Here is an 18890-nt window from a genome sequence, read left to right on the forward strand (position 1 = left end):
ACTAATAATTGTAGTTCAATAACAAATATTCTCTTCCCCCTCCCCTATCATTTATATCAACATTATTCGATAGCTTCCATTCCTATTTTGAAGTGCATGCAGAACTAATAAATGCATGCACCAGCAACAGCCTATCTATAGTATACATTAGAGAAATATAATAAATGTTGAAATAATTTTTATCCGTCACTCTGCAAGTTTTTGATGGGGATTTTTGAAAAAAAAGAAAAGACAGGAAAAAAGGGGCAAGATGCATTGTAATAAGCCACCTTTTCCTTTTATCATAATTATCACGTTCATACTAGAATAATCTGGCTAAATACAAAAATTCATGACGTTTTGCACGTAGTCCATGGCCCAGCAGACGACGTATCCTGTATTTAATATCTTGTCTGCACTCTAGTAGTGAGCCACCAATGCAGAAATTCATCGAACCATGTGCTTTTATTGACCTGGAACATTCACAGGCCACTGACCTAGTTATTTGTACCCAAGATTCTCAGGAAGTAGACGATAGTATTTACAAAACGGGGGTGTTTATTTAGAGCTATAGTCAATCTAACTCAACAATTGCATTTACATATTATTTATATTTATAAAACGTAGTAAATATGTTATTAATGTATTTTAAATATGTTTGCAAATTTGTTTTAACGTTAATGTAAATTGAAATTCGGGATTTAAACTCGTTTTTCTTTTGTTTACATAAATCAACTAGTCCTGACCCAGGTAATTTTATCGACGCCATATTTGTTTTCATCAGTATGCTCGGAAAGAAGCCACGAGGGTAGGTAAATGTAAACAAACTTTTTTATTCGAGATTGTTCACTTGTCTCTACAAATTGGGAGAAATATTTGAAAAGGGATCGAAAGGTAAATTACTGATGTATTTTTTATATGGGAATATGCTCAAATCGGTTATAAAATTTCGGATAAACATTACATTCTTTTTTGGTTATCATTTTGCGATCTGGATAAATTGAGGCTGGGTTTGGCGGCCACCAACGGCTGGTCATCGCCATCTGCTGTTGCTCTGCATACTGCATCATGAATTCGGTATTTGTTGTAAACACTTGGTTATATTATTGAACAGAACTATCTTTAGAACATGTACCATATCATTTATTTATCCAAAATGTATGTTTAATTATGCTTTGATGTTTAGTGCATTGTTAATGTTAGCTGTCAGAAAGGAAATCAAATTTAATTTAATTAAGAAGGACGAAAGGCCAGTTTGTATTTTGAATGTTATTTTATGGTGTAAAAACGTAGCCCTCCACTCCACTGACACTCCAGCCTTCAGCCTATTTATATTATGACTGAGCAAAAAGAACATTCTCTATGGCCATTGTACTGTAGATTAAGGTAAGGGTCATGGCAACACTACTATGACCGAAATGGAGGCATATCTGTAAGTTGATTAATATAGGCATAATAATATTTTAGTGACATTAGGTCAAGATTTGTTTGTGTGAATAGGCTAGATCCTTATTTTAATTTCATTAAATTTTAAAGTATGTTAATAATATTAATAATAATACATTTTTCATTGGAATGATTATTTCTATTTATTTTAATATTATACTATTGATGCACTCTCACTTGTATTTTTGCTAATGAAAATTTTTGAATATTTAAAGTTCTTATTTTTGCATAAAAAATTAAAATGCAATTTTGGTTGCAATTGTAGTATGCCCTTTTTTTTCAAATTATGTGATAGCAATTTGTTATTGAAAACAAACAAGGGTATTTATTCTTTAGACCCTCAATTTAGGGTTACTTAGAATTTACTTAAATTATCATTGAATGTATTCAGTTTATTTTCTTTCTCTCCATTGTTAGAGGGTTTTTAAAATAAACTATTTGGAATTTAAAAAAAACTATTTAATAAAAAAAATGACATTCAATAAATTCTGTAATTGGCGAGTTACTTGCTTTATATTCGATGCATATGAAAAAAACATATTAATCTTACTTTATCTAAAATAAAGATACTGAATAAGAAATTGAGTTTAATTACTTACAGTAGTAATTATAATCATTTAACATTCACTTCTAGATGTACTTACAGTATGCATCTTTTTTTTTTTCGTAAGAGAACTTAAAAATCATGTAATCTACCAAACAACATTGCATTTGCATTTATGAGATTGCAAACATGTTTTGTAATTAATTGCCTTTCCCCTTCAATGTCATTGTCATCATAAGTAAAACAGTACTTTATACTGTACATTCAAAATTGTTTAAATTCTCAAAATTGTGATTTTATTCTAGTTTTCCTTGAAAATATTTAATTTTTATAACATTATAATGCATTGACACTGCCATGATAAGTGTACCGTGAGAGTGGATAGCTAAATTCTTCCAATTTCATAATCCATACATCTTTGTGTGGAAGATGGCAAACGTGAATACACATGTGATTACGCATAAGGTGACATATTTGTATTCATGTAAAACACAATCGCCTAGTGTAAAACAGGCTTAATGTTCATAGTTTATGGCCACTTACATTTTTATATACTTGAGAGGTAGGGTTTATTTATAGTTACCATGGAAACTCTGGTACCATCAAAATATATCAAAACTGAAAGGGATCAATTTGGCATTATGCAAAGCATAGAACATCTTGTATAACACAGTAGTAAAATCATTTAACAGAAGGCTAAACAGAAAAGATTGTCTACTCAGAGAGTTTATTGAACTGTGATTGGGAAACTGACATGAATACCCAGTCAGCAACAGATGTACAGTAGATTGCACATTAATTCATCTATAGCACATGGAAACAACAACAACATCGTAAAGGCATTGCATGGGTTGTATGTTTTTAGGTCAGCAGTATTGGTATCTGCAGCGATGCATGCACAAATTAAGAACATTGCAAAAATGCTTGCAAATCAATATCTCTTAATATTATCATCGACAATTATCACCTGTGTCTTTTGATTGCGTAGAGGTGGTCAAAGACCTGGCGTCAATAACGCAAGAATGCACAAACTGTTTTTTTTTTTTAAATGTCTTTATTGTTTCCGCATCTGACTGTTTTATACAGTATATTATTATTCTACAGCAGTATCTACATTTTCTAACTGCAGTACACATTTTCACTGTATGTGTTTAATAAGCGACGTTGATAACTCCAGAGGGCGCCATGTTTACAAGGTCAATTGGGACAAAAAGTTCCATCTAGGCGGTACAAATTTACATAACCGCAGTAGGGCCTAGATGGAAATTTTTTTGCCTGATTGACCTTGTGAATATGGCGCCCTCTGGAGTTACCGAAACCGCTTATTAGGTTTTTTAAGGTTTATTGCAATGACTGACTGATAAACTTCATCATTGAAACAAATTACAGTAAAACCATACGTATTATTGCAGTTAGCAAAATATAATAATAATAGTTCATTCTTATAACGCGCATAAGCAAGCTCTCAATGTGCTGCACATTATTGGATCAAACATATAAGGAAACATACTCCCGTGATAATGCAGCTAGTAATCAGTGCAGTTGTGTCTTGATCTAACCAGTACCCATTTATACACCTGGGTTGGGGCGACGAGAGGCAAATGTAAGTAAAGTATCTTGCCTAACGATACAAGCAATGCAGCGAGAGTTGGAATCGAACCATGATCTCATGATCAGTAATCCATTGTCCAACACACTGCACACACCTCAATATAGAAACTATATAAACTGTACTGCAGTAAAATAATTGTGCATGATCATTTAAAACAGAGCAATAGAACAATTGCTGCTCATTTTTATACTGAGTGGATATAAACTGATCCATACAGTACTGTACATAATAATATAAAACTAATACTAGTTCAATACTTGAGTCAGTTTTATATTTTAACAAATGTTGTCTTTTTATTCAGTGTTTTCTAGATCCCTGCAGTTCCTATTGCCTCAGTTCGTGACTCAGTTTTCAAAACAGATGCTTCGTCGTATTCACTCTCAATCTTTAAAGCGACTCGGTACATTCAAAAGTATTCGAAAGAAGTGCGGTCTTGTATGAAAACACACTATGGGCAACACCAGTGGTAAAGAGAAGGGTAAAGATGGTTTGCCTATGTCGCCGAGCAAGGAGACACCGTCATTTGATTTTAATCCGCGCAATCATCAGCATCGTAAACTTTTCCAGCAGTTGTCGTTAGATGATAATGACTTATCGCAAGCAAGTTTTAAGGTAACAATTGTTTTTAGGGTGAATAAAATGAAATTTCTATTCTCATTGTCATCAGCATAATAGCATAATACACTGTGGTGTTAGTTTGGTACGGTATCTTTCTAAATGAATATAAAGTTAAACACACAATAATAGCTTTCATTTACACTAGATAGCAGATTTGAATTGGGAAAAAAAAGCATCCTTATGCTTCGGAAAAAATGTTAATTACTTTGCTTCTGCTTTCTAATAATGACCAGTTAAGTAATTAAATGCACTATTAGAATAGCCTAGGGTGTTCTAAACAATTTAACCTTCTCCCTACGCACATTTTAATAGACCCCCTATGTCGGCCTATATTTTTCCTAGTACATTGTTGTGACCTTGGCAGATGACCAGAAGGTGAACACCAATTATCAGGGATGCGCTTAGAAATTCAGTTTATAAAAATATCAGATACTGTTTTCTTCTTTTCTTTCTACTGTTAAGAAAAGGAGATAAATTTAATATGATTTGTTCTTCTGTAGCTTGACAGCATATCTGCCAGCGCTTTGTTTACGGATTCTCGTTTTAGTAGATCATATTTTATAGTTTAGTTGCGCAGAGTATTTTTAGAGTCAGTCTACCACTCAGCTATTCCAAGGGAAGTGGGTGAGGATCTTCAACACTGATTCTATTGTTGTGTTCTTGGCACGAATCCAACATTATTGTCCAGATCCCTTCGGGATGTGATTCAATAATAATAGGCAACATTATGTTTTACTTAAAAACAATATTCAAGGACTTCAATTGAGTTATTTATAATCAATCATAACCAATGGAGTATAAAATTAGGGTGTATTTTTAGCTTGAATATTTCATCATTATACTGTGTAAGGATCTATCTTATATTATACAATGAAATGGATAACAAACATTTTAAAGCCCTGTCTACACTATCAAACTTTATGTGACAAAAAAATATGGACATGATGATGTCATATCACTACCATAATAATAATAATAGTACGAATTTGTAACTCGCCAATTCCAGCAGTAAGTGATCAAAGAGAGTACCATATTTGGGCACATCACACTTTTTTTGTCAAACTAGTTCGATAGTGTAGACAGAGTTTTTAAACAGTTAAAATAATGCCAAACAAACTTGTGGATGGATAACCAACTAAACCCACACAAATACATATTTAAAACGGAAAAAAATAATTACCCAATTCTGTACTTTATCTGGTTTATCAATATTTGTAATACATACAGTGTCACATGAATACTGTATTACAGAATTTGCCTATGATGATACAGTATCTAGAATCCGCTAAAAATATATGTTGTGTTTTATTCCATGTTAATTGCTTTTAATTGAACTATTTATTTCATCATTATTTTAAGAGGGTGACCCAGCCAGCGTGAGCTGATTTTACTCAGCCCTCAAACCAACATTGGTTTAAGCTCTGTCTATACTAACAAACTAGTTTGATGTGCCCAAATATGGTAGTGATATGAAATCATCGTGTTTATATAGGCTACTCGGTGTAGTTTGATAGTGTGGACAGAGCTTTATAACTTATAGTACAGTAGGCCATCTTCATTCCGTTGTATATTTCACATCTTATATTTTCACATACATGTCTGTTTGTTTTAAAGGATATTCATAGGTCAGAGTTCACAAGACCCAGAGCTAGTACTATTGTTGAACAACCTGTTCTCAACCTAAAAGCCTTACCCACTGTGTTCCATTGGAATGGAGGAGGCAAAAATGTGTTCCTATCAGGGAGCTTTAACCAGTGGAAGACCAAGATTCCAATGTCTAAAAGGTATTTGAAAGATTTTATTTATCCTAGAAGGCCTAGTTATGATCAGTTGCTGTGATGTACCAGTACACCGGGGTAACCCCCTACTCGTCTCGAAAGATGTACTAGGTTCTTTAAAGTGCACATGAGCTAGATGTGTGCACTGGACCTACGGTTTATAGTCCTTATCCGAGAAAACTCGTTCTACCACCAGAACCATGGAGCGAGTGAGCCTCGAACCTTTGCCAATGTTATAGCTATGTAATTACGGTTCCACTGTCTTAACCGCTTGGCCACTAGAAGGAATATAATTTCACACTGTCCCTATGAATACCGTATCATATCTGGCTGCTGAGGTCAGTATTGAGAAGGTGATAATATAGATTTACTGTAGCTACTCAAGAGTGCTCAAGAGCCTCCTCTCCTCAAAAGCTAAGAAAAACATCTTTCTAGGCAATGGTGATGACAGTAAAGATGAGGATGAATTAAAGAAAAGAGAAATAGACATTTTAAAATGGACCGGCCGTTGGAACATAAATTTCTCCATCTGATTTGTGTGCTGTATGTACAGTATGTGTACCCTAATATTTTGCATTATAATCTATTATACACTTACTAAAATAGCAAATTTAATAATAAAACACAGTTAGCGCTGAATTCCCAATATTATTGATTAAATCCAAGGTGATTTTTATACTTGGTTTACATTTTATTTTATATAAACAATTTTTTTTCAAGTTACAATTGTGTTTTATGAATAATAAATGAAAATCAAACATAGCATCTTCGCCGTATTGCCTGAAGATATTCTTCGAAATGAATAGGTTACAATACAAGATACATTATTCCCATTGTAGATATTGGTTGACTTATTCACCATTGATTCAATTATGAAGTTGGTTTTAGACTGTTTGTTGGTAATAATACTACTATATAATCAATATTGTATCTTGGCAGTCACAACATTATATATTTCTGTTTTAATTATCAATTCAAAGCCATTAGATTCTAATTAAATGTTTTTTTGTAAATATTTTGTAATAATTTTTCTTATGGAAGATATTGGGAATAAGCTGTTCCATCAATACTCTGAATTTCTTAAAGTTCTGTCTACACTATAAAAACAAGCACGAATGTGCGATAGTCGGGGTACAGCAAAGAAGCTATGATGACGTCATAAGACGCGATGTGACGTCACATACACATCAATAACCTCGCTACCAAATATTTTATACGGCTATACGGTACCATCTTCGAGACGTCATATGGCTGCATCCGGTTTGAAATTTAAAAATCCGGCTCTATAGCTTTGAGGACATCACTTTTTTTGTCAAACTAGTTTGATAGTGTAGGCTGAAAGCTGTACTATCAAACTTATGTGATAAAAAGAGTGATATGGACAGGATGACATCACATCACTACCATATTTGGGCACATCACACTTTTTTGTCAAACTAGTTTGATAGTGTAGACAGAGCTTTTGGCTAATTTGATGTTGTTTGTGTACAGTGTGTTTGCCTGTTTAAGAATTATTGATCAACAATTAATCATAGCTAATGAAGTTCGTTAAAGCGTATTATATAACACCTAAATAAATTCCTGTCATTTGATTGGACGATTGTGGGTCACATGGCGTGCAATAGTACGCACTATTAAACGATCGTTTAATAGTACTTTTTGAAACATTTTTGTGTACGAAAAAAAAAAACGTCTCGCGGATGAAAAAAAATCTAGTACACAAATTATCCTATGATATGGCTCTGTACTGTGAAATACAACAGCGCCACCTGTCGTCTGGCCTCAGTTTCGTTTTCTTTTAAACATTTGTGTACGAAAAAAAACATTCATTATTTGTATACCATGGCGAGATCACTAACCTACCCATACTGTAGTTTATCAACACAACCTTGTGTAAAAAAAATGTATATCTCTCTACTGATAAAGTGGATTTCACAGCCTTTATACCGTTTTTAAGAACTACATACAATGTTGGAGGTTGTGTTAATAATGCAGGCCTTTTCTTTTGATGTGAGCAAGTGCGATCACTCATCTAACACACTCCTAAACTGCACTTTAGGAGTGTGATTTACAACACACTTAAATTTGGTAAACTGCTACTCACCAAAATACAAACAGCACACCTACAGCACCCTTGAATGTATTGACGAGTGCAATTTGTAGCACACCTACAATTTTAAGGCTCGATAACGATAAATTAATGCAGCTAATACCCACCCACGACAACAACAAGTGCATGTGTGTTTTAATTACATTTGACGGAATTTGATTCCTAGTTCACATGTTTACTGACGTGGACATGATCACATTTCACAAATCTATATTTCAATAATGCTTCTGTAGAAAAATAAACTTGCCGTATAGATTTTCTCGATGTATTGTTATTATGAGATAGATTAATATGCTCTAGAAATCTGCACAAGGTCTTGTGTTTGATATTAACACTTAATGCTGATCCTAAAAGGCTGCCTTTGGCGCTAATATCGAGCTGTTGCACTTACAGTACCAAGGTTTTTATAAAATATTAGTATAACAATAGCTAGGTTCATGTTTGCTAGACATCTCCTGTTGTTTTAAATTTTTGATAATGATATGATGATATTTCATAATTAATTATGTTTCTTAATGGTTATTCATTGTTATTGTTATGCTCTAAGAAAACAACCAAAGATCATCTTCACATATTTAATCCTGCATCTCTTTTTTAAATTTTTTAGATTGAAATTGTATATATTTTTTATATCTTGTATCATAAATTGTGTTACTTACTGTTGGATGCGTATGAAATAAAATGTTTAAAAAAATTGGTTAAAGTTAATGATTTTTACCAGATTAAACCCTTCATGATTTATACTATAGTTATTCCAATTTGCAATACTTTGCAAAATTTTAAATGAAAGTTGCCAGGTCAGCATTTAGCAAAATAATGATGATTACAGTATCATATTGATTGCCTTTAAAGGAAGCATATAGAACATTGTTATCTAATCTAGAGACAAGCCTCAGCCACAAACAAGCATTGCTTTCAGTTTCATTTTTCCTGAGGAAACCCTGTTTTGTGGTCATGTAGTGAAGGTTACATCCAGGGGCCTACTCCAGTGGATAGCTTTATCAAAGCATTCATTATTGACCAATCATTGAACTTGACCTTGTTGTTGAAATAGCAGGTCAATGACCAGGTGTGAGGTACATAGCAGCGATTACTCACATGGATCTGTTTTGAATAATTTGATTTTTATGTCCACACTATCAAAGTAGTTTGACAAAAAAAAGTGTGATGTGACCAAATATCATGGTAGTGATATGCTCACATATGGAAGTGATATGGTATCATCATGTCTATATATGGGCACATCACATTTTTTTGTCACATAAAGTTTGATAGTGTAGACAGAGCTTTTAATGACTTGAAATTCTGCAGAATACATTTGATATTTTTGAAATATAATGCATTGCAACTAAAATAAAATTGGTGACTGCATTAATATTTTTGTTTTTTATAGCACTGGTGAGTTTGTGACCATAGTGGAGCTTCCAGAAGGCAAGCATGAGTACAAGTTCAACGTGGACGGTCAATGGACTCACGATCCTAAGCAGGTAATACACAACATAAACGTAGTGGAGCTGTAGCTTAGTGGTTAACGTGCTTGCCTTCCAATCCCAACGTCTGGGGTTCAATCCTGACAAAGTGCCAGAGTTGTCACTCACAACTTTTTCAACTCCACACTTATACTGGGTTTATAAGCACGATAAATGATAAATAGTTTATCCATCCTGTAACTGGCGAGTTTTTGCTCGCGTATGAAATATTTAAAAAAATTAATACAAAATAATGAATGGTCATATGTGACACTGTATTACGGAATTTGTGGTGATACAGTCCAGTGAATCTGATGCAATTTCAGTTTCTTTTTTTAAATATAAATGATAAAATTTGAAAGTGAATAACATTTCAAATCATAAAATTGGTTGATTAAAACTATATTGTAATTTAAATAACTTCTAGATGCATTAGTGTTCAACTTCATCCAATTATTACTGATAATAGTTAGTGGCACCATTCATTAAAGAGTGACCCTACAGATATCATTCATCTCCTATTACATTTACCATTTTCAAAAGCTATCAATATTTCCTATATTGTGTAATTAGAATCCAAAGTTATTTAAACTCGTTCTTTCTAAATTGAAGGGGAGCTTCGGGGAGGCATGTTTAAAACGAGAAGTTTGCGTTATTAGAGCCGTTTAATTATAGTGTCTGAGCAGGCTTGTATACTTTACAGACTAAATTAACCTTTTGATTTGGCCTCGGACTACAGCGATTTCTGAATTAGAAGTAGTTGAGTGATATTATGCAACTGTGATTTAGTCAGTATATGATTTGTATGAACACTGAAATGAAAGGATTTTAGCTAACCCAAAATATAAAATAAAGGAATATCAAATTGCCAAAAATATTGTGTAACAGATATAATGTTTTCTGATTTGTATTGCTTTTAAGATGGTATTTCTATCATCAGATAGTCTGGTAGACAGCTTAGTATTTAAACTAGAATAGGTATGTGATATGTTAGCAGGCGGCCCCTATAGGGCAGTTTATATGCTTAATAGTATCATGTTGTGGGCTAAGTGCCAATTGAAAATAGGATTCAAATGTGCTTGCTGCCTAGCTAAGCTTGAAATGTAACCCATGATCATACTAATGTACTGTATCCCTACCACCTAGGGTTCTGCAACAGCAAAATTTCAGTATTTTGGCTCTGTACCAACATTTAGAAGTTTAATTTAGACTGTCTGGTTTTTGATGATTTTTTTTTATTGGCTTGATACCAGCACATTTGTTCCTATCTGAAATGTGACAAGAACTAACAGTATACCATTGACCAATTAGATCACTTACCGCCAGTTGGTATGCTAACAGATTTGAACCAATGATTTGATGACAAGATGGCTGGCACCAAACTACAGTACCTTTCTCAGTTTGCCATTGCAATATAATGTTTATAGATATGAAATATATTAGTTTTCACTTTGTTTTTGTACCTACCAGCAATAGTGATAATTTTACTGTATATCAATTATATCAATATTCATATACGTGTTGGTATGTTCATTGTGTCATGATAACTAGCGTGTACGTCTCAGACACGGTGTTCTTTTACTGTTGTAGCTGCAAGTTTGGTAATGTCAATAGCATTTTCTAATTCATTGTTTAATTGTATGACCATTCTATAGTACTAGTGACTGGTTGCCTAGGTTCTAGGCCCTTCTGTAGTGTTACTTTATTTTTACAGTATTATATCAAATATCCCTTCTAAAATCATTTTTTAGACCACGCCCGAATAAATAACTGACGAAAGATGTACTGTAATAACCGGAAGTTCTGTTGTGTTTTTTTCTCTTTTAGCCGACTGTGGATAATAACGTAGGTAGTGTAAACAACACAATTAATGTGATGAAGTCTGACTTTGAAGTTTTAGAGGCGTTAGCCATTGATTCTATTAACAGTAGCAGTACTGCCCATCAGAATGTAACAAAAGGTATGCTCTTTAGATTTCAACATAAATTGATATGGTAAATTACATCTAACAACAGGACACATTTTCTATCAAAGTTTGATAATGTAGACAGAGCTTTTTGACTGTTTTAAAGACAATAGAATGAGTAACCATAACAAGCACAAACATTTATTCCCAAGTAAGCCAGCCAGCCAACTGCAAAATTAACTGATTTTAAATTTCAATTTGTTTGTAGGAGAGAGTAGTTCACCACCAGGTGACTATAGTCAAGAAATACCTAAAAGGATTTCACCCGAGAAGTCTGGAGGTCCTCCAATTCTTCCACCACATCTCCTGCAGGTGATGTTGAATAAAGACACAGGTCTACAGGTTAGTGAAACAGTTCAAATACAGATTTGATAATTAATTGTTAAGATGATTCGATGGCAACACCTTGGCAACCATGGTTTCTCACCATCATGCCAGGAGTGCCAGTCAGCAACCACGCCCTGGGTGGGGAGGGAGGTTGCATCGCCAACCAGCGTGATAAGAACCGTAGATAAGGAATCATTGGTTGTAAAATGGAATGTTCTCTTGTCTGTGTTCTCATGTGAAATTGTGAAAAACTCTCATTCTCTCTTTCCTACACTATCACACTAGTTTGACAAAAAAGTGTGATGTGCCCAAATATAGTAGTGATATGACATCATCATGTCTATATATGGGCACACCACATTTTGATAGAACTTTAGCTTCCTATAAAACACTACATTGAGTCTGTATGCTATTTTATTTTTATAGTACGATCCTTCGTTGCTTCCTGAACCAAATCATGTGATGTTAAACCATTTATATGCTCTGTCTATTAAGGTTAGTATCACCTCAGTATGACCTCAAATGACCTTTTGGAGGGTACAGTAGAACTCCTCCCATTAAAGAGACATTTTGTTGGCTCCTGAAGAGTTGTACTGCAATCTTAATTGCCAATTTACACAGACAAGCGGTAACGGTAAGCAGAAAACCGTGTAGCTTGTCCCACGTAGAATCTGTATATATCCCAAGCGGAAGCCGCCTGTCTGCTCCACCTTATTCATAAGGAATAACATAGATTCTATGTTACCGCTCGTCTTTGTAAATTGTCCTTAAGAGTACAGTATAAATAAATCGGACCATAATAATGTTTTCCATGGGGGATCTCATTTATATTGTAGGTTTTTTTAACATTTTTAATAGAATTTGTCTTACTTTGTTTTAATTCTTTGCCATGTAGGATGGTGTGATGGTTTTAAGTGCAACACATCGGTACCGCAAGAAATATGTTACAACAGTAATGTACAAACCCATATAAAAACCACAGAATGGGGTGTTCTGTTATATATTTGCTCTAGTCTGGACTGATAAAGATGTTTTATGTTTGTAGATACCCATATATGGTCATGATGTGTCCATATATAGTCATGAAGTACTCAAGTTTACGACATGTCCATATATAGACATGGTGTACCCATATATGGTCATGATGTGTCCATATATAGTCATGAAGTACTCAAGTTTACGACATGTCCATATATAGACATGGTGTACCCATATATGGTCATGATGTGTCCATATATAGTCATGAAGTACTCAAGTTTACGACATGTCCATATATAGACATGGTGTACCCATAATGGTCATGATGTGTCCATATATACTCATGAAGTACTCAAGTTTACAACATGTCCATATATAGACATGAGGTACCCATATATGGTCATGATGTTTCCATATTATCTTATGCCTATATAAGGTAATGATGTATCATATATAGTATAATATAATGCTGATATATGGTAATGATGTACGAATATTAATATCATAATGTGTTGTCATGCCCATATTTAGCTGTTGGGTAAGATGTCACCATTGCCTTATATAGGCATTTGTCCGTTAAAAGGTTGACTTTAAAGTGTGATTTACTTTCTATAGGTTATTGTGTACTGTAGGTGTGCCAAATTTATCAGTAGTATATTAGTCAACAAGGTTTGTGAATAATTGAAATATGATTGGCTTATAAATGTTTTAAAGGAGAGGGACTATTTTGGTGTAAATGTTTCGGTTTATAATTGATAAAATTGAGCGATGTGGTACGGTGTTAACGTGCATGGTCATTTTAGTGCAACATGATTTAAAACCAAAGAGTTCATAATACTATCGTATTTAGCGCTGAGGTTATTATAACTATTTTTTAAACCCACTTTCAGCTTACTAGCCCTGTTATTTACTTTGCTGAAATTGGTTTATTGCTGAAAATTTGAGGGAGGGTTAAGAAAGATAATGATTGTAAAGTAAGGGTTAGGAAAATTGTAAAATTACTGCATAAGCGTTACTGCAGTTTAGGCAGTAGAATTACTGCAGCAATTGTAGTAGGACTGCCACTGCATTAGTGCTAAGAGTTGCTTGTCTATGTTATTCGAGAATGATATGAAAATTATTTTAGTAAGAGAGAAAAATGAGATTTAAATTTGCAAGGATAAAAGATACTTAAAATCTGAAATTTACTACTGTACAAAAAATGACATTCCTTGTATTTGGAGGTTAACAATTTTAATTTTTTTTCGGCATACAAGCATGACAATGTCAGAAGACACTAGATATAAACATTCTGTATAACATTTTTTAAAGAAAAAAGCTCTGTATAGAACAGGAATGATAATTGGGTCTTTTTTTATAATTTAAAACAAATATGACAGCAAAAAATGGTTTATTTTGTGTTATATAATATAGCGTACCAATATAATTAAATTTCAATTCTATAAAATTTATCTTGAACTATTATTTAAATTTAAAAAATTATAAAAAGATTAGGTAAGTTGTTTTTTTAAATAAGTTTATTGTTAATATGCGAAAATCAAAATCAAGGAAAATATGATTATATAAGTTCTTTAAAATAATTATGTGCATTTAACACATTGGAGTAGGCAAAGAATATAATAATAATAGATTATATTCTTGAAAGAATGTATTGATCTGTTGATTAAGTGTGATTGGTATAAATTACCACTCACAGTATAACTTTTATTAAGATGAAATTAAAATGTAAAATAATCCCAGTGTTGCCAGGTTATATCTATATTTGACTGCCCAATTTCCAGTTGTAAATTCTTAAGTGTGTGCACTAAGTTTTGAGTTATGAAGAGTAGGGTAATAAAGTAAGAATTTTGTAAAGTGTTAAGAAGGAAAAACGATCGTACAGTATAAAGTTATTACAAAATAATTGTTTATATCCAGTTGTTAAGGTCTAAGGCTATGTTCAGACTGACTGACTAAGAAGTAGATTAGGATAAGCCAACTGTATTTTGATAAGCACACTAAATTGATTTCTGTCCACATATTGACCAATAGAGGTTCACCTTGCAAAACATGTAATATATCCCCATATATATAGCAACAAATATAATAACTTCTTATATGTACACTATCATATCGCGGTCAGTCTGTATGTTAGTCCTAACACCACGTTTAAAACAGTTAATCAGATTGTCTTTTGTACTGTTGTACATTTTGTGCCAAATAATATATCAAACAATATCAGTACATTGGTACTAATATAACAGTTTTTCTGGAAACAGCAAAAGTGTACGAAGCAATTTGAGGCTGGGCCTTGTAAATAATGTACAAAGAATATAGGGAGATTAAGTCAAATGGTTGGTTTGTAGAGCGACGGGAAAATAAAAATTATTGATGTTGTAAATGTGTAATATATTAATAATGTAATTCATTGCTGTATAATCTATCAAATTGGCAGGTGAATTATTCAATAACACTGTTCATGGTACATCAATGTCTGTTTTTAATTTCTTTTTTCAAACATAGAGATAATTAAGAGTAGTATAATAGTATACCACATATATATGGCGCTCTTTTCATGAATAAACATTGGTCCCCTGAATTTATACAAAAAAAAAATTTAATGTATAACATTCTACTCCAATGCATAAATAATAATAATCACAAAAAAATCATTTAGGTATTATTGGAGAAATTTATTTTCATATTTCATTGGTTTTTATTTCAGGATTTACATACCCAACTATAAAAAGCACCACTGTATTAAATAGATTGTGCGTGTCATCTATAACTTTTATATTTAAAAACTTCTGTGCAACGCTCTGTCTACACTATCAAACTTTGTGACAAAAAAAATATGATATTTGGGCACATCACACTTGTTTTGTCAACCTAGATTGATTGTGTAGACATAGCTTTAGGCTCTTATTTGTCAATGGAAGAACAACAATTAAAAGTCCTTATTTATTTTTTGGTTTAGAGGTCCTTGGGGGTTAGACAAGATTAGTTTCAACAACTCATTATTAATACTTAGTATTTTTACTAATAATACCAAAAATGTTTTTTAATACCGATTATCTTTATATTATCTACGATTGTCTTTCTTTCCTTTTAAATATCTTAACAATAATCTTATTAATCACACTATTTTACACATTAAAACTTGTTGGTTTTCTTTCTAAATTTGATCGACGATGTTAGCAGCTAGCGTGCATGTCAGTCCTGTACCGTCGGGTTCTACATTAATCTTCTTTACCACGCCATCTTCAATAACCATTGCATATCTGAAACATGTCAAATTATACTCTTTTAGTATTTAACTTTAGTATAACCTCATTAAAACTCTAGTATTTTCAACTCTTAAGCTCCTTTCCCACAACAAGAGTGCTTGTATAGATGCCTGCATTGGCTCAGGGGAGGAGAGGTTAATTGTTCAAATGTTTATTGTAAATAATGGATTTCAATTCAATGTAAAAACTCCAGATTGTTGGACCTCCACTTAAGTTCTGTCTACACTATCAAACTTTGTGTGAAAAAAAAATGTGATGTGCATATATATTGACTTGATGATGTCATATCACTACCATATTTGGGCACATCAAACTAGTTTGATAGTGTAGACAGAGCTTTAAACCTAAGTTGGGATATGCATCACAGTTAAAGTGACTAGTAAAATGTGCAACCCCCTTAATTTTATCATGTGATCTCCCCTTATATTATTTACATATCTGGTATCTCTAGGTATAGTTACAGTACCACCATTCACAAACAACATTACTATATTACAACAATAACATGAATTTGCATAAAACATAAATTATGTGATCTTTAATCATAAATAGTAAGGTTTATTAGTATAAATATTGGTATTGTTCGTACCTCTTTGATCGCAGGTTTCCTAAAATGGCAGTAGCGTCCAGTCCCAAGTCAACGGCCTGTAATAAAATAATAACATCGTATATTTTTAGTTTATTTCTCCTGTATTGATACTCTTTATTTACACATTGAAAAAAAAAAGAATTTTGACAAACCTTAGTAAATTCTGCACATGTATCTGCTAGCATACGAATCTGAAAAAGACAAGAAAATTAACATAATTATACAGGTGTAAATATACACCATTGATCGTGGCTTTAAACCTGATATACAGATAGACATATAGATATCACATGTTGAATAGCAACTCTTCTCCAACATGGCGGCTCTCAATCATATAGGATAGGGAATGTTTTTAGTGTTCTTTTAAAACGTGTAATAAGCGTACCTCTCCAGCTTTGTGGGCATCTCCCCACGCTGACATCACAAAGGCATCGTTGACAGAGATACAAGCAACAATGTCAATGTTCTTGCTTTTGATCTTGGCAAAGTCCTGCACATACCCTGGTAGATGAGTCTAAAAAAGAAACGTTTTATTCAATTCAATATTTTATTTCGGAATCCCTAGTCTAGAATCAAATATCATAATTAAATGAAAGGCTTGTTCTAACCAAAAAATGAATACGATTGTACAGCATTTGTAGAGTTACCTCTCTAGATAGCTTACCTTTGAACAGCCAGGGGTGAAAGCCCCAGGCACGGCAAACAGCACTCCCTTCTTGCCTTTAAAAAGGTCCGCCATATTGACCTTTTGACCTGGATTGCCTTCATGAACTTCCACACTGGGAATTTTGTCACCAACCTATAAAAAGGGATTTACATTTATTTAATAAGATATTAACTATATTGCCATGTGTGCACAAAACACGATTCAAAATAAATATAATATGTGTGTGTACCTTTCTTTCCTTTCTTTTTGTTTAGAAAGTCAAAGAATTAAAAATTAAAAAAAAAAGAATAGGCTAGGCCCTAGGGCCTATAGTATTACTATTAGTAGGCCCTCAATTCAACAGTGCCACACATGCACAGTAACCAGCGCGCCTAGCCTAATAAGTGGCCTACTGATGATAGAGCTAGGGCCTAGGCTTAGGCTAGCCTAGTCTCTAATAAATAGATACCGTTGGTTAGGCTAGCGTATGCCCTACTACTCTAGATAGACTAGAGGCTAGCCTAGGCTAGGGCCGCTAGTTAGGCCACTAGGCTAGCCTAACTAGCCGCCTGCCTTGAGACTAGCCTACTAGAGAGAGGTCCATTTTAAAAATGAAATGCAATAATTTACCTGTATCGGCATGTTATTTGCGGTAGATAGAGTAAATGCACGTAAAGAAAGACGACTAATATATACTTTTGAAATGTTTTTCAGTAAGTTTGAACCGAGGCTATTTATACATGCCATCAAACACGGATGATTTCGCACCTTTTTTTAATCGGCGGCTCGCTCTCAGATCTTTTTTACAATTTCTCGTTACAGCGCATGCGTAATCCTAAAAACTTTTTAATATACTGTTGTTAAGCTTTCAGCCATGCTTCAATATTATAAGTACGTACCTGCATATTGGACACACGTGCCGTAAAACTGCAAATCATTCAACCGCATTATATAATTCCCGGAAAAAAATTGTGGATAGTCGAAACAAAAGCCGCATAATTGCTTGACCGTGTAATTTTATTACAATTATTTCTTAAGTGCAAATGACCTGTCTAATAATCCTGATGATGAATACTTAAAATGTATTTATAACTATGACGTATTCTACTTGGTTCATTCCCGATGCTGTTTCGCTTTTTGTAATTACTTGTTGTATATTGAATGTATATGTATAGTTTTATGTGTATATTGAATAAATCAATTAAAAAAATAAATTTGTTTTTTTTTATTCATTTACTCTCTTGCTTCGTGCGTGCACCATAGTCACGTTGCGCGCGCAAAAAACGCGAGAAAGATAAAAATTGGAATAGCGCCACCAATTTGTTTAACTCTCGATCTCCAATTTCGCAATCACGAATTGTTTGCCAGAAATAATTTAGGTTTGTATTAAATAAATATTGGACTATTATGATATAATATAAGAGTATTACTTTATTTCGGTATTTTATCTTTGCAGATAAATATTTGAATTGTATAATTTATTACAAATTTATATTTAATTATTTGAATACTTTCAACGTTATCTTAATTAAGTCTGGCAACCATCTGACAAATCCATATGG

General features: G+C 33.1%; 2 protein-coding genes across 4 annotated transcripts; one reads left to right on the top strand and one right to left on the bottom strand.

Moving 5' to 3' along the window:
- The first annotated feature begins 719 nt into the window (after positions 1 to 719).
- LOC140059866 (5'-AMP-activated protein kinase subunit beta-2-like) lies at positions 720 to 13036 on the top strand. Of its 3 annotated transcripts, none has more exons than XM_072105820.1 (8): positions 720 to 873; positions 3883 to 4193; positions 5814 to 5983; positions 9481 to 9574; positions 11384 to 11516; positions 11731 to 11864; positions 12276 to 12344; positions 12745 to 13036. In XM_072105820.1, exons 2-8 carry the CDS (start codon positions 4032 to 4034, stop codon positions 12820 to 12822), a joined length of 840 nt encoding a protein of 279 aa, XP_071961921.1. In that variant the 5' UTR covers positions 720 to 873; positions 3883 to 4031; the 3' UTR covers positions 12823 to 13036. The 3 variants fall into 3 exon arrangements, with proteins under 3 accessions (XP_071961921.1, XP_071961923.1, XP_071961922.1); XM_072105822.1 differs by having other exon boundaries at positions 769 to 791; XM_072105821.1 differs by having other exon boundaries at positions 769 to 787.
- A 2246-nt stretch (positions 13037 to 15282) lies between these two features.
- LOC140059867 (peroxiredoxin-5, mitochondrial-like) lies at positions 15283 to 18207 on the bottom strand. The gene is made up of 6 exons (XM_072105823.1): positions 17959 to 18207; positions 17347 to 17481; positions 17068 to 17196; positions 16835 to 16873; positions 16683 to 16738; positions 15283 to 16087 (listed from the first exon to the last, which is right to left on the bottom strand). Exons 1-6 carry the CDS (start codon positions 18073 to 18075, stop codon positions 15982 to 15984), a joined length of 582 nt encoding a protein of 193 aa, XP_071961924.1. The 5' UTR covers positions 18076 to 18207; the 3' UTR covers positions 15283 to 15981.
- Positions 18208 to 18890: the final 683 nt, after the last annotated feature.

The sequence above is a fragment of the Antedon mediterranea genome, chromosome 10, assembly GCF_964355755.1.
Source record: "Antedon mediterranea chromosome 10, ecAntMedi1.1, whole genome shotgun sequence".
Taxonomy (NCBI): Eukaryota; Metazoa; Echinodermata; class Crinoidea; order Comatulida; family Antedonidae; genus Antedon; species Antedon mediterranea.

Excerpts from the sequence above, each read along its gene's own strand:
- LOC140059866 (XM_072105820.1), top strand. The coding sequence starts at position 4,032 with ATGGGCAACACCAGTGGTAAAGAGAAGGGTAAAGATGGTTTGCCTATG. Across the intron at positions 5,984-9,480 it reads AAGATTCCAATGTCTAAAAG|CACTGGTGAGTTTGTGACCA; the intron begins GTATTTGAAAGA and ends TGTTTTTTATAG. Across the intron at positions 9,575-11,383 it reads GGACTCACGATCCTAAGCAG|CCGACTGTGGATAATAACGT; the intron begins GTAATACACAAC and ends TTTCTCTTTTAG.
- LOC140059867 (XM_072105823.1), bottom strand. The coding sequence starts at position 18,075 with ATGGCATGTATAAATAGCCTCGGTTCAAACTTACTGAAAAACATTTCA. Across the intron at positions 17,482-17,958 it reads CAAATAACATGCCGATACAG|GTTGGTGACAAAATTCCCAG; the intron begins GTAAATTATTGC and ends CCCTTTTTATAG. Across the intron at positions 16,088-16,682 it reads GGAAACCTGCGATCAAAGAG|ATATGCAATGGTTATTGAAG; the intron begins GTACGAACAATA and ends GACATGTTTCAG.